This window comes from Peromyscus californicus, unplaced genomic scaffold (genome assembly GCF_007827085.1).
Source record: "Peromyscus californicus insignis strain IS unplaced genomic scaffold, ASM782708v3 Scaffold_9__1_contigs__length_137607984, whole genome shotgun sequence".
In the NCBI taxonomy this organism is placed as follows: Eukaryota; Metazoa; Chordata; class Mammalia; order Rodentia; family Cricetidae; genus Peromyscus; species Peromyscus californicus.
This window is the reverse complement of record NW_026294617.1, coordinates 67,393,397-67,420,751: the sequence shown is the minus strand read 5'-3', so window position 1 is coordinate 67,420,751 and position 27,355 is coordinate 67,393,397. Positions and strand designations below refer to the sequence as shown.

The 27,355-nt window shown below is 47.2% G+C and overlaps 1 protein-coding gene across 1 annotated transcript in view; it reads left to right on the top strand.

Moving 5' to 3' along the window:
- Nucleotides 1-26,247, top strand: part of Prcc (proline rich mitotic checkpoint control factor) — a 31,288-nt gene extending 5,041 nt beyond the window's left edge. Inside the window, exons 2-7 of the mRNA XM_052730737.1 lie at nucleotides 10,451-10,498; nucleotides 12,221-12,787; nucleotides 14,923-15,018; nucleotides 20,810-20,953; nucleotides 22,829-22,894; nucleotides 23,893-26,247. Coding sequence (XP_052586697.1) covers nucleotides 10,451-10,498; nucleotides 12,221-12,787; nucleotides 14,923-15,018; nucleotides 20,810-20,953; nucleotides 22,829-22,894; nucleotides 23,893-23,979 — 1,008 coding nt within the window. The 3' untranslated portion in view covers nucleotides 23,980-26,247. The remainder of the gene's footprint in view (nucleotides 1-10,450; nucleotides 10,499-12,220; nucleotides 12,788-14,922; nucleotides 15,019-20,809; nucleotides 20,954-22,828; nucleotides 22,895-23,892) is intronic.
- The last annotated feature ends 1,108 nt before the right edge of the window (nucleotides 26,248-27,355 follow it).

Genomic DNA, 27,355 nt, shown 5'->3' with positions numbered 1-27,355 from the left:
TGACATGGTCTTTTTTTTTTTTTTTTTTTTTTTTTTTTGAGTTTTTCAAGATAGGGTTTCTCAGCCGGGTGGTGGTGACTCACGCCTTTACTCCCAGTACTCAGGAGGCAGAGGCAGACTCTACCTTGAAGGGAGAAGGTCTTGGGAACCTGATAAATTTCAGGGACTTTCTGAAAATTGTGAGCTCTTTATTTCCTGAGGGTTTTTGTTTTGTTTTGTTTTGTCTTTCCAGACAGGGTTTCTTTGTGTAGTCCTGGCTCTCCTGAAACTCACTCTGTAGACCAGGCTGACCTCAAACCCAGAGAGCTGCCTGTCTCTGCCTTCCAAGTGCTGGGATTAAAGGTGTGCAATGTACCACCTGGCTACCTGACCTTGTAGCCTTACGTTGATAGGTGTTTTGCCTGAGTGTGTCTGTATACCCATGCATGCAGTGTCCATGGAGACCAGAAGAGAGGACATGGAATCCCCAGAACTGGTTGTTAGTTCCATGTGAGTGCTGGGAATTGAACCCGGGTCCTCTGGAAGAGCAGCCAGTGCTCTTAACCTCTGAGCCATCTCTCTACCTCTGCATCCTGGTCTTTAAAGAGCTGTGCCCTGTCTGGTTCTAAGAGCTCTGATTCTGAACCTCATCTTGTGCATGGGTCCTCTATTAAGATCAATTCACGTGAGTCTATTTGATGGGTTTCTGAAAATTGTGAGCTCTTTATTTCCTGAGGGTTTTTGTTTTGTTTTGTTTTGTCTTTCCAGACAGGGTTTCTTTGTGTAGTCCTGGCTCTCCTGAAACTCACTCTGTAGACCAGGCTGACCTCAAACCCAGAGAGCTGCCTGTCTCTGCCTTCCAAGTGCTGGGATTAAAGGTGTGCAATGTACCACCTGGCTACCTGACCTTGTAGCCTTACGTTGATAGGTGTTTTGCCTGAGTGTGTCTGTATACCCATGCATGCAGTGTCCATGGAGACCAGAAGAGAGGACATGGAATCCCCAGAACTGGTTGTTAGTTCCATGTGAGTGCTGGGAATTGAACCCGGGTCCTCTGGAAGAGCAGCCAGTGCTCTTAACCTCTGAGCCATCTCTCTACCTCTGCATCCTGGTCTTTAAAGAGCTGTGCCCTGTCTGGTTCTAAGAGCTCTGATTCTGAACCTCATCTTGTGCATGGGTCCTCTATTAAGATCAATTCACGTGAGTCTATTTGATGGGTAATAGGGATTTATTAAGATATAAATTGAGGAAATACACTCACAAATACAGAAGGGAGTGGACACCTGAAGTCGTTCTCAAATTCACCTCACAGGCAGGAGCAGAGAGAAGGGGCATGTGACCTTTCTCCTTCTCCTTTTAAGATGTCGCATACAACAGCAGGAAGCACCGCCTCCTTCGGGCCCTACAGCCCGAGGTCATGGGTGTAACAAATCCCACTACAGCCCTTAGTGCATGTCTGCAGGCCATCTTAGGGTTTCTATTGCTGTGAAGAGACACCGGGACCAAGGCAGCCCTTATGAAGGAAAACATTGAATTGGGGCTGGCTTACAGTTTCAGAGGTTTAGTGCATTATCGTCATGGCAGGGAGCATGGTGGCATGCAGGCAGACGTGGTGCTGGAATGGTACCTGAGAGTTCTACATCTGGATCCCCCAGGCAGCAGGAAGAGACTGAGACTCACTAGGCCTGGCTTGAGCTTCTGAGACCTCAGAGCCTACCCTCTAGTGACACACATCCTCCAACAAAGCCACACCTGCTCTAGCAAGGCAGCATCTCCTAATAGTGCCACTACCTATGAGCCTATGGGGCCATTTTCTTTCCTTCCTTTCTTTTCTTTTTTTTTTTTCTGAGACAGGGTTTCTCTGTGTAGTTTTGTTCCCTGTCCTGGATCTCCCTCTATAAACCAGGCTGGCCTCAAACTCACAGAGATCCGCCTGGCTCTGCCTCCTGAGTGCTGAGGTTAAAGGCATGTGCCACCACCGCCCGGCTGGGGCCATTTTCTTTCAAAACCACCACACAAGGATAAGCTCACTGCCTTAGAGAATTTTCTTAGAATTTGGTGCTTCTTACCTTTGCTGCAGGGGAAAGCCACCTACAGCATCTTGATTTTTATTTCCTTCTTTTTATAGATCAGCTCAGAGTAAACTGTAGTCTAGCCCTCCTAGTTTCCAGGTTACCAGCTGTCTGTAATCACGGGGAGCGAGGGGAGAGGAGTGGCATGCAGGAGTACAGTCCATAACCAACCTCAGTTATCTTTTCTCTTTGTCATCATCTGCTCCCCCCCCCACTCCCCTTGTGTGTGTGTGTGTGTGTGTGTGTGTGTGGCTGTACTGTGGGTGTGACCCAGTTCCCAGTTACCCTTGAATTCAAGATCCCTTTTGCCTCACCTTCTCTAGTGCTGGGATTGTAGGAATATGCCCACAAGCTCAGCTTCTCTCACCTTTTGACTTAAGTAGGAAATGATCCATGAAGTGGGTGATTATCTGCTTTTTTCCCTTTCTTGCTCTTCTTGTTCTTACTGAAAGGTCATTGGTTGATTTCCTAGGCCCAGAGGATGAAGATACATACTGAAAAAGACAGACTTAGGATAACAAGTCTTATGTGAGAGTTTTTTCTCATGTAATATATTCTGACACAAATTTTAGGTTGGTTCCTTGCGGAGCATGGTGGCACATACTTTTAATTCTCAGCACTTAGAATGGAAAGGCAGGTGGAACTCAGTAGTTTCTGGCCAGCCTGGTCTACATAGTGAGACCCTATTTCAAATAGCAACAACAATAAATTTCAGGGTTGTGGGAACCTGCTGAAGGTGTTGGCACAGCACTGAGCTCTTTTCTCTCCCCTTCAAAACAAGGTCTAGCCTAGGCTGCCAGCACCTCCCCTATGTAGTAGAGGATGATCTTCCACTTCTCTCCTGTCTTCACCTCCCAGGTGCTAGGGTTACTGGCATGCACATGCTCTGCCTCACCCATTTTGTGCTAGACTCCTAACTCCAGTTCACCTAGAAGGAAACAGGTTTAGACAACAAAGGCAAGTTGCCCCAAAACCACATAATTTTGAAGTGGTGGCAGAGGTTATATTTGAACGTAGGTGTGCTTTGCTCTGTCTTGGTATTTACTGAAAAGGTGAGGAGAAGGCCCATAGGTAGGCAGAAATCAGAAAGGAAGATAAACAAGAAGTAAAATAGAGAAAACAAAATCCTAACCCAAGGGCAAACAAGAGACCAAAGAGTTCAAGAAGTTGATGAATCTAGCTAATGGGATAATAGTATAATTCATTTGGAGTCTGGAGAGGTGGGTGTCTGTTCTTAACCTTGATTTCCTCCTTGGCTCCTGGCCCTGATAGCTAGTGATTGCTTTTTGGAGAGTCTCTGAGAACCAGAGCCTGAGAAGATAAGAGGACTGCCATGGGGAATGCGGCACTGAGAGATGAGCAGATCCCACTGGACCTAGCCTAATGGAACATGTCTGTTTCCGTTCTTGCTCAGCAGTCTCTGCGTGTGTAGAGTGTCACTCTTGGCAGCTGGAGAGGACAGTGGTGGCCACTGAGCTTTAGGTTCCTGTGAGGCTAAAAAGAAGTAATAATACCACTCCCCACTGTGGTCTTACTCAGTAGTCCAGGCTGGCCTCCTGTTGTGTGGCACTATTCCTGGGGAGTTAGGAACAAACGTCTCCTTACCCCAGATAGGGAGCCTTACAACAGACCAAAATATACTACCAGAGTCTAACTGGGTATATCATTGAGTTTATTGGGGTTATAAGTATTCACAACTCAGAAGCAGGTGTGTCACTGAAAGTTCATTGTTGAATGCTCACAAAAGCTGACACTCAGCCGGGCAGTGGTGGCGCACGTCTTTAATCCCAGCACTTGGGAGGCAGAGCCAGGCGGATCTCTGTGAGTTCGAGGCCAGCCTGGACTACCAAATGAGTTCCAGGAAAGGCGCAAAGCTACACAGAGAAACCCTGTCTCAAAAAAACCAAAAAAAAAAAAAAAAAAAAAAGCTGCCACTCCAGAGCTCTGCAGGACATGTAGGCAGCTCCACAGGTTAGAGAGTTAACTTTGGAGCCATCTGTACTGTCTATACTCTTTATATAACCTTGGGGAATGGAGAAGGTCTTGGGAACTTGGTAAATTTCAGGGACTTCCTGAAACTTGTGAGCTCTTTATTTCCTGAGGTTTTTTTCCCCCCTTTTTTTGGTCTTTTGAGACAGGTTTTCTCTGGGTAGGCTGTCCTGGAACTGATCATCCTGGCTTGGAGCTCAAAGTTCTGCCTGCCTTTGCCTCTCGAGTGCTGGGATAAAAGGCATTCACCACTACTGCCTGGCTAGTCTTTTTTAAAATGTACTTAAAAAAAAAAAAAGTTGCCGGGCGGTGGTGGCGCACGCCTTTAATCCCAGCACTCGGGAGGCAGAGGCAGGCGGATCTCTGTGAGTTCAAGGCCAGCCTGGGCTACCAAGTGAGTTCCAGGAGAGGCGCAAAACTACACAGAGAAACCCTGTCTCGTAAAAAACCAAAAAAAAAAAAAAAAAGTTGAGGCCGGGCGGTGGTGGCGCACGCCTTTAATCCTAGCACTCAGGAGGCAGAGCCAGGCGGATCTCTGAGTTTGAGGCCAGCCTGGTCTACAGAGCGAGTTCCAGGAAAGTCAGGGATATGTAGAGAGATTCTGTTTAAAAAAAAAAGAAAAAATATATAAAACTATTTATTTTGTGTGTGTGTGTGTGTGTGTGTGTGTGTGTGCGCGCGCGCAGCGCGCGCTCGCGCTCAGATGGGTAGCCAGCAATCTCTAGATCCAGAAGTAGTGAGTGACATTAGAAATGGTCAGTCATACAGGGTTGTTTGTGTATGTATCTAACAGATAAACTAAGAGCTGGGCGATATTGGCACACTTTTAATCCCAGCACTCTCAAAGGTACTGTATTAGCCTTAGGACAGTTTGTCTCCACTGTCACAGTGGCCACTGTGTTCCACAGGATCTGAGAAATGAGTACATGCTTTTTTTTCTTTTTTTTTTTTTTTTTGGTTTTTCGAGACAGGGTTTCTCTGTGTAGCTTTGCGCCTTTCCTGGAACTCACTTGGTAGTCCAGGCTGGCCTCGAACTCACAGAGATCCGCCTAGCTCTGCCTCCCGAGTGCTGGGATTAAACCACCGCCCGGCGAGGACATGCTTTTACAAGGCATGATGTCGTGCCTGTAATCTGAGCACTTGGGAGGCGGAATCATGATTGCTGAGGGTTCAGTGTAGTTTGGGCTGCGGAGTGAAATGTTGTCTCCAAAAAACAATGAGAAACCCCACGAACACAAAGAATGATCATTGGTTGGGCCAGGGTTGCCAGTAGACCTGTTACAGCGGGTGCTTTAGTTTAGATGTTCCCAGGACTCCATGCTAACCCAGGGGGCCAGGTGCTGGGGCTTTGCTAGGCTCTCCAGGATCAGAAGAAGTTGGGGTAGGGGGTGTTGTTGTGGGTAGGTGGGTAGGAAGAAATGGAAGAGAGAAAGGTTGAACATGCCCAGATGCTGGGGTTCACACCTTTTTCTTGATTGAGTATGTCATTGTGGTGAGTCAGAGAATAATAAACCCTGAGCTCTGCTGGGAACCTTAGTTATGTGCATTTTCATGACCGGTGGCCCATGCAGTCTCAGCACCACTGTGACAGGGATATGTAGTATTCCAGCTAGCCTTGGGGTGGGCTGAGGGCTGACAGAAGCCCTGTGTTCTGATTTGTGCTATTCCCGTGTGGCCCTCAGGTATGTACACCGTCAGTGCAGTGTTCCTTTCCAAGCACAAAAAAGCCCAAACTGGCACAGGTTCTGTTGTGTCCCTGCTTGCCACGCTTGGACTTCTGAGCTATGAAATGGAAATTATGCCACTGGGAGGAGGGATGGGGAGATGGCTTAGTTGCTTGAGTGTTTATGTAGCATGCAAATAAGGGCCTGGGTTTGATTCCCAGCACCACATTCCTGTAATTCCAGCACTCTGGATGTAGAAGCAGGAGGATCAGGAATTCAAGGTCATCCTTGGCTATTTAGGGAGTTTAAGGGCAGCCTGGGCTACATGAGATCATGTTTCAAACAAATAAGATCAAAGCACTACTACTGGAGGGATCACTGCTGTGGGGTGGTGGCGCACACCTTTGATCCCAGCACTAGGGAGGCAGTGGCAGGCAGATCTCTGGGAGTTCAAGGCCAGCCTGTTCTACACAATGAGTTCCAGGACAACCAGGAATACATACACGGAAACCCTGACTTGAGAGATGGCTCAGTGGTTAAGAGCACTGGCTGCTCTTCCAGAGGTCCTGAGTTCAATTCCCAGCAGCCACATGGTGGCTCACAACCATCTGTAATGAGATCCGATGCCTTCTTCTGGCCTGCAGGCATGCATGCAGACAGAACATTGTATACATAATAAATAAATAAATCTTTAAAAAAAAAAGAAAGAGTCACCATTAATATATAGCAGGCTTTTGGTCAGTGGTCAGTGTCTCCTTTGCTGCTCTTTATTTTTCACATTTAGGGCTAAGAGATTTCCCTGTAAATGTTTTTTGTTTTTAATATTTTGGCAGCAGTTAGCAGTGAAAAATCACTGTTTCTCTGATTGCCGGGTGGTAGTGTTCCAGCGTAAGATACAGCCATTGTTGTCCGAATAAAGACAGAAAGACGTGTGAAATATGTCACATTTACACAGCAAATGCTGGTGAGCAAGTTGATATGATGTCACTGCAGACAGATAAGTGACATGAGTGCAGAAGGCTTCTTGGGATCTAGAGTCAGGAGCAGGGTAACCATACCAAAGCACACTGAAAGGACACAGAGAGACACCAGTCATATTGGCACCAAGAGTCAGTGAGAATGGGAAGGGCTTAAAGTACTGTCAATTGACAGTTTATAATTAATTGTGCGTATTTTTTGGAGCGTAGGATGATATCATAATTTATGAACAGTGTGGTATAATCAAGGTAATTAACATATTCATTGTGCCAAATATTTATTTTTGTGGTGAGAGCATGTGCAGTTCACTGTTTTAGTATTTCTGGAATGTAAGTACTCAGTTTACAGCATCATTGTATCTCCATTCTTCCCATTTCACAACTTCACAATGGTCATTCTTTCTGCTTCTTTTCCCTTTACCCTGGCTAAGGACTGAACCAGTGTCTTGTATATGTCAAACAAACCCTCTCCCACTGAATTATATCACAAACCTTCCTTAAAAATTTTAAAATTACACTTATTTTGTGTATGGGTATAGGTGTGGGTGTGTGCATGGCATGGAGCATGTATAGAAGTCAAAGAACATCTTGTGGGAGTCAGTTCTTTTCCTTCCATACTGTAGATCCCAGGGATTTGGATTCAGGTCATCAGGCTTGGTGGCAATCACCCGTATTTGCTGAGCCATCTTGCCGTCCCCCAGCCCTGTGTTTTTTTTTTTTTTTTGGTTTTTTCGAGACAGGGTTTCTCTGTGTAGCTTTGCACCTTTCCTGGAACTCACTTGGTAGCCCAGGCTGGCCTCGAACTCGCAGAGATCCGCCTGGCTCTGCCTCCCGAGTGCTGGGATTAAAGGCGTGCGCCACCACCGCCCGGCCAGCCCTGTGTTTTAAAGGCTGCTATTCATTGTTATAGATACTATATTTTCTTTATCCACTTACCTGTTGATGGGCACTTAGGTCGACTGTATAATGGTTATTGTGGATGCTGCTGCTGTGAACATGGATGTGTTTTCCTCACTGCGCAGCTTTCCAGTTTGGGGGCGGGGTAGATAGATACAGAGTAGATTGGTAATTCTCCTATTAGAGTGTGTGGATTAAACCCAGGCCCTCCACATGCTGACCATGTGCTCTAGCATGTTCCACCCTCCCCCTGAGGTTTTAGTTATTAGAAGCCTCTGAAGCCAGATGTGGTGGTGTGTCCCCTAAATCCAGCACTCAGAAAGCCGGAGCAGGAGGATCATTACAAGTTCAAGGTCACCAAGAGTTCCCTCAAAAAGCACACATAAACTCCATACAATAAGGTGCTGTGGTTTTCCATAAGGGCTGTACTCACTGAGGGACGCTTGAACTACACCTGTTTTTTTTTTTTTTTTAAGATTTATTTATTTATTATGTATATAGTGTCCTGCCTGCATGTATGCCTGCAGGCCAGAAGAGGGCACCAGATCTCATTACAGATGGTTGTGAGCCATCATTTGGTTGCTGGGAATTGAACTTACAACCTTTGGAAGAACAGCCAGTGCTTTTAACCGCTGAGCCATCTCTCCAGCCCCTTATTTTAAACTTTTTTTTAATAATCAATTTTTATTTTGTGTGCATTGGTGTCAGTTCCCCTGGCACTAGTTACAAACAGTTGTGAGCTGCCATGTGGGTGCTGGGAATTGAACCTGAGTCCTCTGGAAGAGCAGCCAGTGCTCTTCACTGAGCCATCTCTCCAGCCCCGAGTATCTAGTACTCTTGATGCCTAGGCTTTGCCATGACAATTATTGGGAACTTGCTTTTTTTTTTTTTTTGAAACAGGGTCTTGCTGGCCTTGAACTCACAGAGCTCTTCCTCCCTCTGCCTCCTGAGTGCTGGGATTGAAGGTGTGCACCACCATGCCAGCCTTACCTTTACTTTACAGATGCTAGACCAAGACCATGGAAAAATGGATTTGGGAAGTCATTTTTTTTTTAATAATTTATTTTTATTTTATGTGCCTTGGTGTTTTGCCTGCATGCATGTCTGTGTGAGGGTGTCAGATCTTGGAGTTACAGACAGTGGTGAGCTGCCATGTGGGTGCTGGGAATTGAACCGGGGTCCTCTGGAAGAGCAGTCAGTGCTCTTACCGCTGAGCCCTCTCTCCAGCCCCTGGGAAGTCATTTTTGATGTTATAGTTGTTATTGGTGGTGGTGATCGTGTTCTTACTTACTTGGGAAGTAGTTTTTAATTTTAAGCTTTATTTGTTTTAAAGATGTGTGTTTTTTGTTTGTTTGTTTGTTTTTGTTTTTGTTTTTTCAAGACAGGGTTTCCCTGTGTAACAGCTCTGACTGTCCTGAAACTCACTTTGTAGACAAGGCTGGCCTTGAACTCAGAGATCTGCCTCTGCCTCTAAAGAGTGCTAGGATTAAAGGTGTATTCCACCACTGCCTGGCAAGATTTTTTTAAAAGTATTTTATTTATTTATTATGTATACAGTGTTTTCTGCCTGCATGTATCCCTGCAGGCTAGAAGAGGGCACCAGCTCTCATTACAGATGGTTGTGAGCCACCATGTGGTAGCTGGGAATTGAACTCAGGACCTCTTGGAAGAACAGCAGCCAGTGCTCTTAACCTCTGAGCCATCTCTCCAGCCCCAATCTGGCAAGATTTTAAAAATCTTAAAAAACAAACAAAAGCCTTTGCTATTCTTATGCCTTTCATCTTTCCTCAATTTGAAGATGTTGAGAAACTAGTAGTGAGCTAATTAAAGCCCAAGGGTAGCCGTTGTAGCTACCTGGAGGCCAGCGTGGTCTGCAGAGTGAGTCTAGGACAGCCAGGGCTACACAGGGAGTCCCAATCTAAAAACAAAACAAGAACTCAAGGGTTTTTTTTTTGTTTTGTTTTTAAGACAGGGTTTCTCTGTGTAACAGCTCTGGCTGTCCTGGAACTCACTCTGGCTGGCCTTGAATTCACAGAGATCCTCTTGCCTCTGGAATGCTGGGATTAGAGACATTTGTCGTCACCACCCAGCAAGGGTTTTGAATTTTGTTTCATTGTTCTTTTGTTTTGAGACCAGGTCTCACTATGTAGCTTTGGCTCATCTGGAACTTGCTATATACATCAGGCTGGCTAAGAGCTCACCTCTGCCTCCTGAGTGCTGATATTGAAGGCATACACCACAGTTGGCAAAAAGCTCAGGCAGGTTTTTTCAGTGTGGTCCAGTCCTGTTGAGTCCAAAGGTTAATATTAGTGGCCTCCTTTCTTAGCCAGGACCTTTCAGCCATCGTTTGCCTGCATTCCCAGCCAGGAATGATGCTGTCTGGCAGACAATAGATCATACTTGGAGAGGGAATGGATTTCTCCAACGATTTTGACCTTTAATGCCTTATAGAGAAGTAGTTAACACACCACTTAATCCCACTGGAGCTCCCCAGCTCTGTGGTCATGTAGTCTATATAAGTGATTTTAAAAGTGAGGCTGAGATTGGGTGAGATTGTGGGCCAAATCCTATTCATCTTCTAGTGGATGCATTTATAAAAATAGGTGTAGCATTTCTTTGCATCAAGGACCAAATGGAGGAAATAGTCTCAGTTTAACAGAGTAGAAACCAAGGCGATTAAGGCATACTCATCCTCTGTAGCTGTTGCAGTGCCCAGAGAGAACATTTGGCTAGGGCTGGCATGGCTGCAGCTCTGCAGAAGTGGGCACACACACGGTGGCCTCTGTTGTCCAGTCTTTACAGATGTTTGCTGAGTGTGTTTCTTCTACTGTTCTAAAACAGTTGTGCTTTATTCTGGTTCTTTTTGTCTCAGTCAGATTCTGAGGAAGATGAACCTGCAAAAAAGAAAACCGTCCTGCAGGTAAGCTCCTGCTTCTCTCCAGATTGTTTCTAGAGAGCTAGGACTTAAAGTGCCCACGGTGTTCATTTGAGAACTAGCATGTTTGCAGGTGCCGAGGACTGCTTGGTCTGACTGCTCTCCGAGCTAGCTTTGAGTCGGGTGCACCCCTCTTTTTCTCCTTTCTTCCTGGCCTTAGCACAATGGACTTGACTCTTCTGGAAGGACAGGCAGCATACGAACAGGAACTGTAACCTAATTCAGTCCATTAGGTTTCAGGCAGAAGGATTGTAGGGAGTTGGAAGTACGCTGGTCAGATGATGATAAGGAGCATCTGTGTTGTAAAATTGCCTGTTCTTCCTGTTGTGTTAACCTGAAGTAGATATTCAAGTAGCACTTACTTCGTACTAGGTACCATTCTAAATGCTTTACCTGTGTCTCACCGATTCCTTTTTCACCATAGGGCCTAAATCCTAGGTTATGATCATCCTAGTTTACATGAGAAAACTGAGGGACTGGCCCAGAGTTAGACAGCTAACGTAGGTGGAGCTGGGATTACACTGGTGTCTGGTGTGCTGACTCGAGTCCAGCCCAGCCCTGGAGAGTCCAAGAAACTGTTGTCCTTGACTGCTTCTCTGTGGTCCAGACCAGCTGAGTGACCTCCCTGCTGCTGGCTGGCTACCACTCATCTCAGCACCTGTACTCTGGTTCCGAGTATCTTCCAGTTGTCTCTGCTCTGTCTGCTTTCAGGTTGCTCTTAAATCTTGGGGAAAAGTGGTTGTCTTGGAATTCACAGTATTGACGCTGTCCCTGCTCTTCACTTTGTTAAGGTGTCACTTCTAGTTTTGACAGGTCTTAGGACAGAGTCATGTGGAAGTCAAAAAACTATTGGTGAGGGTGATGGGGTGTGTGTTGATAGTGACTGCAGAGGGAAGAGGCACTGAAGAATGATGGGGCCAGTGATTCCCTTGTCAGGAGGCTGCCTGCAGAAGGTAGACCTACTTGAAAGGCATTCCACCAATGATGGCAAAAAAAAAATGAGCACAAAGAGATGACCCGTGAAAGCAGAGTGGGGACCTGGCCCTGCAGAGGGATGTAGCCATGATTCCAGATGGTGCTGAGAAGTGGAACACTTGTAAGATGGCCTAGACAGTGCTCTCGACCTGCCACCCCAGCACCTCCTTCTGATACTGTAAACTTAGAGAGCAGTGAGAAGGGCCCTTCTTCAGCTGAACACCTCTCCTGCCTGGCCTGTTTGCCTCAGAAGTCTTGTTTAACTCGTTCTAGGCTCTTCTTGGCTGGGAAGACACCCTAGTGCTCCAGGACAGTGACCTTAGTCCACTCTCTTTTTCCTATTGATACCTCCCTACACTTAGGACAGACTGGCCCTTCAGCAGACAGAAAGCAGAACCCAAGCGATTGATATGAGTAAGAGGATCTCTGGATGGGTGGGGCCAATTAGTGTACAAAGTGATCTACTAAGTGCTTGACTCTGTAGAGCTATCCTTGGGTGGGTTGGCAGACAGAACTTTTAGCAACAGGTATGAATGTTTCTTGAGCAGAATCTGCACTTGAGGGCTGGAGAGATGGCTCAGAGGTTAAGAACATGGAGGTAACAAAGCCTTGAGGGCTGTGAAGCTCTCAGGAGAAGCACAACCCTGTGATCTTGTTTGCCATTGTTGCTGGTGTATAACGTAAAGTCTCACTTGTCTCTCTTCCCTCTCATTCCAAACCTGGGCTCACTAGGGATCCGGCGAGGGGACTGGTTTGTCTGCCTTGCTCCCCCAACCTAAAAACCTGACTGTGAAAGAGACTAACAGGTTGCTCCTGCCCCATGCCTTCTCCCGGAAACCCTCAGATGTCTCCTCAGATGCTAAGCCCTCTAGACTGGCTTCTAAGACCAAGCCCGCCTCACTTGCTCCTGTTTTGGGCACCACAACCACCACTCCGTCACCGTCTGCCATCAAGGCTGCTGCCAAGAGTGCTGCCCTGCAGGTGACGAAGCAGATCACACAGGAGGATGACGACAGTGATGAGGAGGTTGCTCCTGAGAACTTTTTCTCCCTCCCTGACAAGGCTGAGCCACCTGGAGTTGAGCCATACTCTTACCCTGTCCCCACTGTCCCTGAAGAGCTGCCTCCAGGCACAGAACCAGAGCCAGCTTTCCAGGACGATGCAGCCAATGCTCCCCTTGAGTTTAAGATGGCAGCAGGGTCAAGTGGGGCCCCCTGGATGCCGAAGCCTGGGGATGACTACAGCTACAATCAGTTTTCCACATATGGCGACGCCAATGCCGCTGGTGCTTATTATCAGGTGGGTAAGGACAGAGGGCAGGCCCAAGACTGTTGGAACACGGAGCTCAATGAGAATTTGAACCAGTGATATGGCCTGTGTGCCGCTTGGCTTGGTTTTTTTCTTACACCCACTAGGTCTTAAAACACACCACCATTATTCTGAGCCTTATGGATCTAAATTGCCCAAGTATTTGGGAGGCTGATAGGGTGACTCCCCTGTCAGACTTTGCTCCTTTCATTCTGCACGTCAACTTTCTGTCACTGTGATGGAATCCTGAGGTGTCTGTTAGAGAAGTGTAGTTTATTTGGGCTCGGGTTCCCAGGCTCTGGTCTGTGGTTGCTTTGCTCAGTTTCTTTTGGGCCTCTGGGCGTACATCTGCTACATTACTTTTGGGCAGTGTATCACGAGACTGCCTCAGAGGAAGCTAAGAGGAAAGGAGCTAGGACCCCAGTATTCCCGAGAGTTTCACACCACTGATCTTCCTTCCATCCAATAGGCTCCACCTCTTAAAGGTCCCACCACTTCCCAGCAGTACCACAGGCTGGTGACTACACGGTGTTTTGTTTTGTTTTGTTGTTTCTGAGAGGAATGGTCTATAATCTTAGAACTAAGAAATGCCTCTGTGAATGTGGATATTGAGGAACAGGCAAGTTTGGTGTAAGCTTCTGAGTAGCAGTTATTTTCACATAAAGGAGCACACAAACAAAACAGGTCCCCAACAGCCCACCTAGCTAGCCAGCACACAATGCCAAGATGGCCTCTTGTCTTTTATCCTTAACTCAGGTGGTGACTTGTATCTTATCCCATTGGTAGATGCTCAACTTCACAATCTGACTGGCTAGGAGAAAGGGGGCGGCAGTTCAGGGATTATGGACTAACTACCATTGATAGGAAAAAATAAAATCTTCACAGTGGATGGTTTCCTCTCCCTCCTTTTTTCTTCATTCTTTCCCTCCTTTCCCGTCCTTTTCACCTTCTCCTGTGCTGTGATTACAGGTGTACACTACCACACCCAGCTTTGCTTTGGATTTTTATGTTCTGCTTTTCTGTGTGATGAATATGAAGCATGTTTTCCATTTAGTTCATTATAAGATGAATGCTCTTGGCTGGGCAGTGGTAGTGCACACCTTTAGTCCCAGCACTCTGGAGGCAGAGGCAGGCGGATCTCTGAGTTCAAGGTCAGCCTGGGCTACAGAACAAGTTGCAGGACAGGCTCCAAAGTTACACAGAGAAACCCTGTTTTGAAAAACAAAAACAAAACAAAAAACCCAAAACACAAAGAATGCACGCTCTTAGGGGCCTTTCAGGCAAAGGACAGTACAGACAACTTGAGTGTGTTGGTGTACTTGAGTGTGTTGGTGTACTGAAGCAGAGACGGGGAGTTAGGGCTACATAATGAGATGCTATCTCAAAAAACAAGTAGTGGCAGCAAGGAAGAAACGGTTGCTAGGCACAGGGACCAGGCTTGCTCTTGCCTTCACCTTGTCTTCCTCTAGACTCTGCATCCATGTCATCAAGTACACACTCTCACAAACAGTTTTTATTTTTGAGACAGGGTCTCCCTGTGTAATTCTGGCTGTCCTGGAACTTACTACATAGACCAGGCTGGCCTCGAACTCAGAGACCTGCCTGCCTTTGCCTCCTGAGTGCTGGGATTAAAGGTGTGTGCCACCATGTCCAGCAACAAGTAGCTCATGGTACATGTTTGTACCCTTTCTGACTGTAGGATCACACCAGATAGCCAGTCAGTGAAACTGTCCAGTGAGGGCAGGAGGGGGAGGGAATGGCCTGATCTGATACCGCTACCTTTTCCTGCCTGCTCATGGCAGAGCTTGTTGGATCTCAGGAACAGGTCAGGCCTGGCTAAGGCACTGGAGAGGTGAGGTGGGGGTTATCTTGGAAAGGAGCTAAGGGAACAGGCACAGCAGGAGAGAATGTGCATTCTTTGTCACCCTTCCCTAAACAAGCGCCCCTCTGCCTGGACGGTGTAGATGAGGGAGCTGCAGGGACTGGTGGTGAACCCGAGTTCCTTGGAGCTCTGCTGGTTCATCGGAAAGACTTTGGTGTGGGCATCTCTCCTGTGTTTTCCATGCAGTTTGCTTTGTTTTGTCTCCATTGTGCCTTCAGTTGTATGTTTTCTGTTTCGACTCTAGGATTATTACAGTGGTGGCTACTATCCTGCACCGGACCCGGCTCTGGTCCCTCCCCAGGAAATCGCCCCAGATGCCTCCTTCATTGATGATGAAGCAGTGAGTTAACAAAATGTATTAGTTACTTTTCTGTTGCTATGAGAAAATACCATAACTAAAAGCGACCTATAGAGGGTTACATATAGATGGTTAACTATCATGCTGGAGGGGCCTGGAGTCAAGCAGCAGACAAGGCAGTAGGGACAGGCAGGATGTTGAGAGCTCACATCTCCATTCACACACAGGAAGCAGAGAACAGAGAAAGCTAATTGGAAGTCGGGCAAGGCTGTAAACTCTCACAGCCCACCCCCAGTGTTCCAGCAAGCCTGGACCATCTCCGTAATGAATACTACCAACTAGGGACCCTGTTCCAAAGCTGAGCCTGTGGGAGACACAGCCAAGATGACTTTCTATTTTCTGTGCTAGGGGTCAAACACAAGGTCTTGTGTATGCTAGGCAGCAGTGGATTACTGAGCCCACAGTGGCTTTTTTTTAAACTTAAGATTTATTCTATTTTCAGCTATATATATATATATATATATATATATATATATATACACACACACACACATACATATACATATATATATGTATGTATGTATGTATGTATGTATGTTTGTGAATCTGTGTCAGGGTATATGTACATCAGTGCAGGTAGCTACAGAGACAGAGGAGTCAGCACCCCCTGGAGCTGAGTATAGACAGTTGTGAGCTGATGTGGGTGCTGGGAACTAAATTCAGGTCCTCTCAAGAGCAGTACTCACTTTTAGCAGAGACATCTCTCCAGCCCCACAAATGACCATTGTTGACACCAGGTTTCAAATCTGAAGCTAAAGGAAAACTTTCATTGTTCAGGTTTTGTTTTTGTTTTATTTATTTATTTATTTGTTTGAGACAGGGTGTTACTATGTAGGCAGCCTGATTTTGAACTTGCAGGCTTCCTCTCAGTCTTCTGACTGCTGAGATTATAGGGAGTTTATTGTTACTATTTTATGTATGTGTGTATGTATGTATGTTTGTTTGTTTATTTGTTTTGAGACAGGGTTTCTCTGTGTAGCCTTGGTTGTCCTAGAACTAGCTCTGGGGCTGGAGAGATGGCTGAGCTGTTAAGAGTACTGGCTGTTCTTGCAGAGGTCCTGAGATCAATTCCCAGCAACCACATGGTGGCTCACAAACATTTGTAGTGGGATCTGAGACCCTCTTCTGGCTTAAAGTTGTACATGCAGATAGAGCACTCATGTACATGAAATAAATAAATCTTCAAGCAAACAAACAAAAAACTAGCTCTGTAGACCAGGCCAGCCTTGAACTCAGAGATCTGCCTATCTCTGCCTCCCAAGTGTTGGGATAAAGGGCATGCATGCATGCATCACCATGACCAGTGAGAGTCGTGTCCGTCCCGTCGTGTGTAATGTCCATCCCCCCCCCCCCCCCCCCCCCCCCCCCAGGGTTTCTCTGTGTAGCTCTGCGCCTGTCCTGGATCTCTCTATAGATGAGGCGGGTCTCGAACTCACAGAGATCCACCTGCCTCTGCCTCCCAAGTGCTGGGATTAAAGGCATGCGCCACCACAGCCCGGCGAGAGTTTATTTTATTTTATTTTTTTAACTTATTTTTATTTTATGTTCATTGGTGTTTCACTTGCATGTATGTCTGTGTGAGGGTGTTGGATCCTCTGGAACTGGAGTTACAGACAGTTGTGAGCTGCCATGTGGGTGCTGGGAATTAAACCTGGGTCCTCTGGAAGAGCAGTCAGTGCTCTCAACCACTGAGCCATCTCTCCAGCCCGAGAGTTTAATTAAAAAGAATTTTATTGCTTCTAAATTTTTGTTGTTGTACATATCTATGTGTAGGCATGTTGTCTTAGTGTTTCTGTTGTTACGATAGAACACCGTGACAAAAGGAAAGACTTGGGAAGGAAAGGGTTTATTTCATCTTTCCGGATTATAGTCTGTCGTCTAGGGAAGATAGGAACTCAAGACAGGAGCCTGAAGACTGGAACTGATACAGTGGCCATAGAAAAACACTGCTTACTGGCTTCTTCCTTATGGCTTGCTTAGCCTGTCTTCTTATAGTACCCAGGACCACCAGCCCATAGGTGGCACCACCCACAGTGAGCTGGGCCCTTTCACATCAGTCATCAAGAAAGTGCACTCCAGGCTTGCTCACAGACCAGTCTGCTGGGGACATTGTCTCAGTTGAGGTTTCTGTTTCCAAAATGGCTCTAGCTTGTCTTAAGTTGACATAAACTAGCCAGCACACACATGCATGTCAGAGCTGTCAGAGGACAACCTGCAGGAGCTGATTTTCTCCTTCTACCGCGTGGGTTCCAGGGATTGAACACAGGTCGGGCCAGCTTGCTGCCCCAGGAAATTTATTTTTAGCTTTATCAATTATGATTATGTTTGGCAACATGTGAGTAAGAAATTAAGTAACAATAGTTTGAGGCTGGGTGGTGATGGTGCACACCTTTAATCCCAGCACTTGGGAGGCAGAGGCAGGCAGATCTCCATGAGTTCAAGGCCAGCCTGGTCTGCAGAGCTAGTTCCAGGACAGCCAGAAATACACATGAAACCCTGCCTCAAAACAAAGAATGAGGGGCTGGAGAGATGGCTCAGAGGTTAAGAGCACTGGCTGCTCTTCCAGAGGTCCTGAGTTCAATTCCCAGCAACCACATGGTGGCTCACAGCCATCTATAATGAGATCTGGTGCCCTCTTCTGGCCTGCAGGGATATGTGCAGGCAGAATACTGTATACATAATAAACAAATAAATCTTTAAAAAAAAAAAAAAACAAAGAACGAAAAAACCTGAAAAAACAACAATAGTTTGTGTAATGGCAATTAGGTTTTTCCTTATGAAAGAAGGTTTGGGGTAGGCAGGCCAGGGCTGGAGTCGCAGCTCCACAAAGAAAGTGGTTAGAGATCTGGTTTCTTCTGAACTGTGCTACTGTCTCTAGACTGGGGCTTTGATTCTCACAGTAGCAGCCGGAATGCCTGCCATCACATCTGCATGGCAGCCAGCAGGCTGGAGAAAGAAAAGGAAGGACAGCTCCTTTTTCTTTCGAGGACTTCTAAAACCCCCTAGGGTACTTGCCCTCAGGACTTATGACTAGGTAAGGGTCTGTTCTCATGGCTAGATCTAATTCCAGTGGGGCCCATGAAATAAGGTTTTAGTTGAGTGATAATTTGGTTCATTGACACCAAAGAAGGGGAGAAGGGATTTCGAGAGACACCCAGCAGCTGTGATCAGTAACCCTGGGTTCAACTTGACTGACAGACAAAATGAAGCCTGTTCTGTGTGTGGCCTTCAGCCCAAGATGGAGATCTGTCCCATTGCAGGGGAGATGCAGCTTATTACAAGAGGTGGAGGTTCTTAGGAAAAATAACGCTGTTCACTTTCCCCAGAAAGGTGTCTGTCTGTCCTTTGCTAACCTTTGTTCTGATTGGTAGTCTGTGTATTCACTCCCTTGAGTATTGCCTTCTAGGCAAGTTCAGTGGTCGAGTCCTTCAGTTTCTCATCTTTGGAAGCAGCAAACCTGCACTCAGTAGCCACGCTCAGTCTCTTGTAGTTAACGTGGGCATTGGCGTTCACCAGTGGTCAGAGCAGGGCCTGAGGCTTGCCGGGATTTACTTCTGTTGCAGGTGGTCTGGGTTTTCCCTCCTTCCCTCTCTTCCTTCCTCTTTGCCTCTCTCCCTATCCCCTCCCCCACACACATTGGGGTTCTGGTCTCAAAGTCATGGCAATCGTCCTGCCTTGTTGGTATTATAGGTATGGACTAGTGTCCATGTGGTTGTTGTCCTGCCCTGCCCCTCCCCACCCCTCCCCTCCCCTCCCCTCGGTAATCTTTGTTAACCTTCCCCTCCTTCCCTTTCTTCTTCCCTCCCTCTCTTCCAGAGGACAAAAGAGGAGGAGTATTAAAGAGAGTTCTTTGGCCTTTTGAGGTTCCATCACTCTCCATCCCACATTCTCTTTGTCCGTGGATTCTTGGGGTGGAATCTGATGATGGATGACACCAATTTAGTGAGAAGCGTGGGAAGAGAACTGCTGGCTTGTCCGCTTTTGTTTAGCGGCTGACCTTGAACTTCCTGTGTAGCCAAGGATCACCTTGGTTGTCCTGTCCACCTCCAGAATGCTGGGCTTGCACTGTGTGCCATTAGAGCCAGTCTATGCAGTGCTGGGAGATGGAACCAGGGCTCAGTGCACACTGTGTACGTACTCTAGTGAAGCACTCCCCCAGTCCTGAAGGAGAACTGATTTTCAGAAGAGACATCTTGCAGATTTTTATTTTTTGATCCAGGGTCTTGCTAGGAGTCTTTAAACTCCTGGATTCAGGGCTGATGAGATGGATGGCGTAGTGGGTCCAAGGGGCCTGCTGCCAAGCCGCATGGCTTGGGTTTTACTCACGTGGTGGAAGAAGGGAAGCCATTCCCAAAGTTGTCCTCTGACTTCACATGCATGCCTTGGTCTGAATGTCAAGCAACAACAAAATAAAAATAGAAAAAAATAACCCCTGCCTCTGCCTCCCAAGTAGTTGGGACTACAGATGTCTGTCATCACACTCAGTTTACCCTCGGTTCCTTGAAAACAGCAGCAGCAGCAGCAGCAGCAGCAGGAGCACACACACACACACACACACACACACACACACACACTCACACTCACACATTTGATTTTACTTTTTTTTTTTTTTTCCTTCGAGACAGGGTTTCTCTGTGTAGCTTTGGAGCCTTTCCTGGATCTCGCTCTGTAGTCCAGGCTGGCCTCGAACTCACAGAGATCTGTCTGCCTATGCCTCCCGAGTGCTGGGATTAAAGGCATGCGCCACCATCGCCTGGCTCTGATTTTACTTATTTTTATTTTATGTGTTTGAGTGTTTTGCCTGAACATATGTCTTTGTACCAGGTACATACAGATGCAGTACACATAGAGGCCAGAAGAGGGCTTCAGTCATCTGGAACTGGAGTTAGAGACAGTTGTAAGCCACCATGTGCGTGCTAGTAATTGACCCTAGATCCTCTGCAAGAGCAGTCAGTGTTCTTAACTGCTGAGCCATGCCTCTGGCCTCTTACTCTCAATTCTTTTTTTTGTTTTTTTGTTTTTGAGACAGGTTCCTGGCTGTCATGGAACTAACTCTATAGACCAGGCTGGGCTTGAACTCTCATGGAGATCCACCTGCCTCTGCCTCCCAAGTGCTGGGCTAAAAGGGGTTTGCCACCACAACCTGGCCTACCCTCAATTCTTAATTTAAAAATTGTAATCCTAGTCCTTGGTTGGCTGAGGCAAGAGGATTTTGAGTTTGAAGCCATCATGGTTGTGTCCAAAACAGAAAGGAAGAAAGCTGTGGTAGACCTTTCAGGCAGGTATAGTGATCTGGTTTGTATTCCTGGATCTCTACAAATACTCTTGACCACCCTGGCTCTGACTCCAAGAGCCCTCCTGAGAAGCCTATGTCCCCTGGCACCATAGGAGTTTAGTAGATGGCGGCAGGGTGGAGAGGAAGTATTCACAAAGAGAAACCGAGGGCACAGTGTCTGGTAGTCCAGCGTTGCTCTAGAGCCGTGCTTCTCAACCTCCTAATGCTGCGGCCTCTACTATACTGTAGTCTCTCATGTTGTGGTGATCCTCAACTGTAAAGTTACTTTGTTGCTACTTCATAAGTGTATTTTGCTGCTGTTATGGATTGTAACTATCTGATATTCAGGATATGTGATATGTGACCCCAAAGGGGTCTGTACCCACAAATTGAGAACCGATGCTCTGGAGACTCTGGAGCCTTAGCAGTGTCTCCTGCTGCCCTCACCCACATTCCAGACCTCTGCAGTTCTGCTTTTGTTTATTTATTTACTTTCAGTTTAAGCGGCTGCAGGGCAAGAGGAATCGCGGGAGGGAGGAGATCAACTTTGTGGAGATCAAAGGTGATGACCAGCTCAGTGGAGCTCAGCAGTGGATGACCAAGTCGTTGACAGAAGAGAAGACCATGAAGTCCTTCAGCAAAGTAAGTGTGGGGGACCATTCGGGTGGCGGCGGCCTGCTCCCCATCTGACCTGTTGTTACTTGACACACCTCTAGCAGATATTGTTGCCCAAGGTAGTGGAGTATATAAGCTTCATGGGAAAACTGCCTTTCAGAACTTGAAAGAATTTTCACAGCTTCCGTGAAGGTCTCTGGTGTGTGTGGTTCTCCCCACTGGTCAGAGTCTACAGCTGCTTTCCCTGTAATCACATCAGTCTCCAGCTCTTACTCTGGGCTGGCTCAGCCTTTGGGGAGCGGGCACAGCAGATCTTCAGAGGCTCTAGGCCCTGGGTGCCAGGCATACTGCTCTTCTCTTGCCACTGCCTGCATAGTTCATTGTAGCCAGCTGCTGTCTCTGAATGGTCTTCTTCTGTTTCCCACCCCACCGACCTCCCTGTGCTCATTTTCTTTAGTCAGTATGGTGAGTGTGTCTTCACTTAGCAACTCGGCACAGCGAGTGTGGACATTTAGGAGCTGGCCATGGTGGGGGTGGCTGAATATGAGCTTCGTGCCAGCAACACCAAGGTCAAGGATTTTTACACCCCCCCCCCACTTTGATTTTTCTTTGTTCTATGGTCACAGATGGCCATCCAGGCCCCCATCATTTATTTTAACTGAATGTTGGCGGTCATACAGGATAGAGCAAAGGATTGTGGTTAGAGCAGCTTAGATCTATCACTGTTTACTGGAAAAACCACTTAGGAGAAAGGGCTCTGCTAACTTGGGCTTGAGAGGCCCCGTCACACAAGTAGCTGCTGGTATGAGTGCTCACTGCGGAATGGAGAGAATGTTTTATGTATATCTTCTTTAATTGTAACGTTTAATGACATTCAGTAGCAACAAGCAATTAGCATCTGGTCTTTTCCCAGCTCCAGGTTTTTGTCCCATTTCATTTTGTTGAGCTTGCTTTTCAGAAGAGAAGAAAAGATACAGTCCCCTATCCCCAAGAAGTTGACAGCATGGTTGGGAAGAGATTTAAGGACACTTGAGTGTAAATGATTACAGTGCAAATTGATTACATAAGTGCTGAGGAGACTCTGGGGAGGCGTTTTTGAGAGTTGGGTGGGGCTGGCGAGGAAGCTTCTAGGCCGAGACAGCTCTGGCAGAGGACAGAAAAACCACACAGTGAAAGCTCAGACCAGTATAGATTTTGACAGTAAATCGTTTGCATCAAAGTGTGGTTTGGAGTTAGATGTAGTTACTGGTGGAGGCTGGAAGATGAATTGAGGAAGAGTGAGATTGTGAACTTTGTAATCCCAGGGAAGTGGTTGACATGTCCTGGGACAGGACCGTAGTTTCAGCCAAAGGTGATGGATGGGAGGGCTTGGTAAGTGGTAGGTAGGAGTCAGACTAGACGTCTGGCCAGAGTGGGGAGAAGGGCACAGAAATGAAGTGGGTTTAAGGGGCAGATGGATGGAGGGATAGTAAGGAGGTCTGGAGGAGGTCAACAGATCACATATCCGTGGCATGAAAGCTGTCCTAGACTCACTACAGGCCAGTGTCAGGCCACAGGCAGAGCCTCGGGCTTGGGCTAGAGATAGAGCAGGGTTATCAAGGAGATAAGGAATCCCAGTCCTGACCTCAGAATGTAGCCAGTAATTGGGGAAGTAACAGGCTATTTCTTGCAAGTATTCCCAGCTTAGATTTGTTTTTCATAATGGCGCTAATAAAATGTCTGCTTTGTAAAGTATGTAGACACAGAAATAGCTCCAAGTTGACTTTTCTCCCAGAGATTTAGGCTGTATGTTTAGTGTCTCGGTTCACCAGCCTTACGCTGTCCTGGCACATGAGAAATTTATGTCTTTCCATCTGTGGATTAAGGACTGTGTTTTTGGTTTGTTTTTGTTTTCCCTTGTAGAAGAAAGGTGAGCAGCCAACTGGCCAGCAGCGGAGGAAACACCAGATCACATATCTGATTCATCAGGTGAGGATGCTCAGGGCTCCACTCACAGGATCCAATTAACCTGGGGATGAGAAGTGGAGCTAGTAAAAGCAGGCCCAGTATCAGGCTCTGTTTTGGTAGGCTCCCTTTTGTTCTCCTTGTGGCCACTAGGGGGAGGCTGCATCCTTGGTAGCATTCCCCTCTGTCTCTGGTACAGGTGATTAGAGAAACGGTGTTATGTAAGAGGGAAGTGACATGGTTTATTATAGGAATCTTTTGGTTGTTTGAGGCAGAGTTTCAAGCATCCCAGGCTATAGCCCAGGACGACTTGAACTTCTGATTCTCTTGGGTCTAGCTCCTGAGTGCCAAGATTGATGGGCATGTGGTTCCCTGCCTGGTTTGTAAGGTGCAGGGGATAGCACCCAGTGCTTGATGCAAGAACTCCACCAACCGAGCTTCATCCCCGTGTGTGTGTGTGTGTGTGTGTGTGTGTGTGTGTGTGTGTGTGTGTGTGTGTCACAATGTAAGTTATAGGAAGTCAAGACAAATGTCCCTCTTTTTCTCTAGCCACTGTGCAGGTCCCAGGGATTGAACTCAGTCATCCAGCTTGGTGGCGGGCACTGTACCCAGAGCCATCTTGTTAGCCCTCCCCTCCCAGCAGGCTTTTCCAATAGCAACTTTATCTGTTTTTTGTTTGTTTGTTTGTGTGGTTGGTTGGTTGGTTGGTTTGGTTTGGCTTTTCAAGACAGTTTCTCTGTGTAGCTTTGGAGCCTGTCCTGGCTCTCGCTCTGTAGACCAGGCTGGCCTCAAACTCACAGAGACCCGCCTGCCTCTGCCTCCCAAGTGCTGGGATTAAAGGCGTGCACCGCCACCCCCCCCCATCAGTTTTATTTAAAATAATAAATAAATAGAAGGCTGGGTCTGGAATGTACAGTGGTATAGTGTGAACCTAGCATGAACAAAGACTGTGATTCCTAGTCAGTCTGTCAGTGAACCAGCTGCTCACAGTGACTCCCCACCCCACTTCTTTCGTGTTCCAGGCTAAGGAGCGGGAGCTGGAGCTGAAGAACACCTGGTCAGAAAACAAGCTCAGTCGCCGGCAGACCCAAGCCAAATACGGATTCTAGGGCTCAGGGACTGATGGCCCAGGATCTTCTGTCGGCCCTGCTGACCCGGCCCCGCTGGCCCGGCCCCAGCTTCACCTCCAGGACCCCAGCTGCTCTAAGTCCAGCACCTCCACCTTGAGGACCCAGCTCTCACCTCTGGGAGAAGGAACATATTTGATAGATTTTTCTTAACAGTTAGAAAATCCAGCTCCTTTCTGCGCTGGGGCTGGAGAGACTGCTGCCCCAGAGGCCCTGAGTCCTTGGTTGGGAGTTTTGCTCCCTGTCGGTGTGACGAGACGTTGAACTCTCCCACGGTCTTTTTTTTTTTTTTTTTTTTTTTAAACCAGGGATGTCTGTTGAAATAAAACATTGAGTGTGACAGATGTGCCTGCACCGTGTCTGGATCACAGAGTCGAGCTTGTGCAGATGCCTCGCCCGCACCCTGAGCTGCCTTATCCTTGCTTTGCTTTTTTACCCTCTCTGCCGACTTACACCCGGGCTTTGTGGCCCTGACCATCCCAGTCGTTGGTAGTTTTACCTGGGGCGGGATGATAATCCGAGGCCTGGGATTCCAAATGTGGAGAGTAGTGCTGATCTCAGAGATGGACTAGAAGGGCCCTATGGCTCGAAAGCCGCGTTAAACTGGGTGTGTCGCTGCACGCCTGTAGTCCCAGCACTCAGGAGGCGGAAGGATGAAGAGTTCAAGTTCAGCCTGAGCTGCAGGATCAAGACCCTACCATTTAAAAAGAAAAAGCATCTGTGATAGATACTTTGTTCCCAAAGTGAATCAAATTTACACTGAGGTTTGTGGCATGGACTGGTTTGGAGAGAGTTCTGTTCACCACTGTACCACCAATACAGATTGTGAGCTGCTTTGGAAGCTAGGCATAGAAGGTGGGGGCCAGATATATCTCCGTGGAGACTTCAGAATCTCTAGCTGTTTTGGGGAAGGAATCTGGAAGAGAATACAGACTTAGGAGCTGTAGGGCACTATGTGCACACCAGCAACAGTGTACTCTGTAGTGTCTTCCTTTCAGGTCAAGACTCAAGTAGGAATGATCACAAAGATAGCACATCAAACCACGAGTCAGCTGTCAGGCATCCAAGAGTTACCTGGTGTGCAGGAATGGAGCACTAAAGAAACTCCAGAGCCTGTGGGTGCCAGGTAGCAGAGCCGTAGGTGCTTCAGTCCACTGCTGATGGGGCTGTCCTGGATAGGCAAGGCTATGGCCCGAGGAACAGTTTGAATAGGGTGTGGTGGGGACTAGGGCCCAGCAGATGAGACATCTCACTTTCTGGTGCTGTGTGCTGAGGTAAGTCGAGGAGTCTGTTTCTCATTAAGTACATTGTAGGGTTTCATCACTTACAGGAAAACTACCCGCTTATCTGAAATCTGACCTACTTCGGGTTGGAGCCAGACAGGGCTCCCGAGTCCCACAGGGATTGTAGTTGTTCAGATCTTCACATCCAGCCAGTCTCAGTAGGGAGCCTCACTCAGCTCCAGTGATCCTCCATTGTCCGCAGAGGACAGGCAAGGCTGAGGTCTGCCTCCAGATGGATGTCTTAGGTGATAGTTGACCCAGCGGGGCTCAGAAGTCTGAGGTCCCTTTGTGCCAGGTGCTCTGTGTCCAGTGTACTCTAAGAGCAGCCTTTGTCGTCTGTGTTACCACCCTGCATTTGGTATCTTGTCTTCAGAGTCTGCACTGTGATGGAGTAGGAAGTGCCCTACATTGCTGGGAGGCAGGAGATGACCCCCCTCCCCTTTTCCCTTTAATTGAGATGGTTTTTCTGTGTAGCCCTGGCTGTCCTGGAACTCTGTAGACCAGGCTGGCTTCAAACTTACAGAGATCTGCCTGTCTCTGCCTCCCGAGTGCTGGGATTAAAGGGGTGTGCCACCACCGCCCGGCAGGAGATGAGCCTTTTACCTTCAGTTCTCAGAGTCTGTAGCTACCTTTTAAAAGAAGTTTGTGTTTTGATATGATCACTAAAACAATTGGGTTGATCTTGAACTCACCATATAGCTGAGACTGACCAGGGCTTAATCCTGCCCCCGTGTGCTGGATTACAGGCATGCTCCACTATGCCCCACTCGAGAAAGAAAATAATTTTTTTTTTTTTTTTTTTTTTTAAAGCAGGATTTTTCTGTTTAGCCTTTGCTGTCCTGAAACTCACTCTGTAGACCAGGCTGGCCTCAAACTCAGAGATTAGCCTGCTTCTGCCTCCTGAGTGCTGGGACTAAAGGTGTGTGCCACCACCACCTGGTTAAGCCTAGATTAAGAAATTAATTAGGCCGGGCGGTGGTGGCGCACGCCTTTAATCCCAGCACTCGGGAGGCAGAGCCAGGCGGATCTCTGTGAGTTCGAGGCCAGCCTGGTCTCCAAAGCGAGTTCCAGGAAAGGCGCAAAGCTACACAGAGAAACCCTGTCTCGAAAAACCAAAAAAAACAAAAAAAAAAAAAAAAAAAAAAAAAAAAAAGAAATTAATTAGAAAAAATAATTGTCAGACAGGAAAGATGACTCAGAGGTTAAAAGCACTGGCTGTCCTTCCAGAAGACTTGGGTTCTGTTCCCAGCACCCATAGATATACATACCAGCAAATGCCCATATACATAAAATTAAAATAAAAATTATTTTGCATATTTGTGTTTTATGTGATGCATTCATGTGTGTATGTGCTCCACATGGCATCAGGATCCCCTGGAACTGGAGTTAAGGATGGTTGTGATCTACCATGAGTGGGTGCTGGGAACCAAATCCTAGGTCTTATGCAAGAGCAAGTGCTCATATCTGCCGAGGCGTCTCACCAGCTCCCAGCCATATTTTTGAAAAAGCCACTTTTTAGTCCTACCAAAGATGACATTTATTTGGTGATTGGAATTTCCTAGTCACCAAGAGAAAAGCTGACATGTATCTTAGTTCACACCTATTATTTCTGTACTTGGAAGGTGGAGGCAGGAGGACTGCGATGAGTGTGAGGCCTAGAGTGTGAGACTGTTTCAAGATCCAAAAGGTAGGCCGGATTTGGTGGTACACTCTAATCTCAGCACTGTGGGGCCAGAGGCAGGTGGATCTCTGATTTCCAGGCCAGCCAAGGCTACATAGTCAGACCCTTTCTAAGAGGGGTTGGGGAGGGGGTCAAGAAAAGGGGGAAAGAAACAAGGCACTTCCCAGGGGTGATAGCCTGGCCTCTGGTTAACAGGAAAGAGAAGACAGGTGTGGACTAGAGAGAGGGGCGGTAGGAATGATACTTGGCTAAAACTGGCCTAACAGCAACAGTTAAGGCTAGAAGGTGAGAAGGCCTTGACCACAAATGGGTCCTTGGTTGTGGTGTTGCACTCCTGTATCCTAGCCCTTGGAGGCAGAGGCAGTGGGTTTTGGGTTCAAGGCCAGCCTGGGTT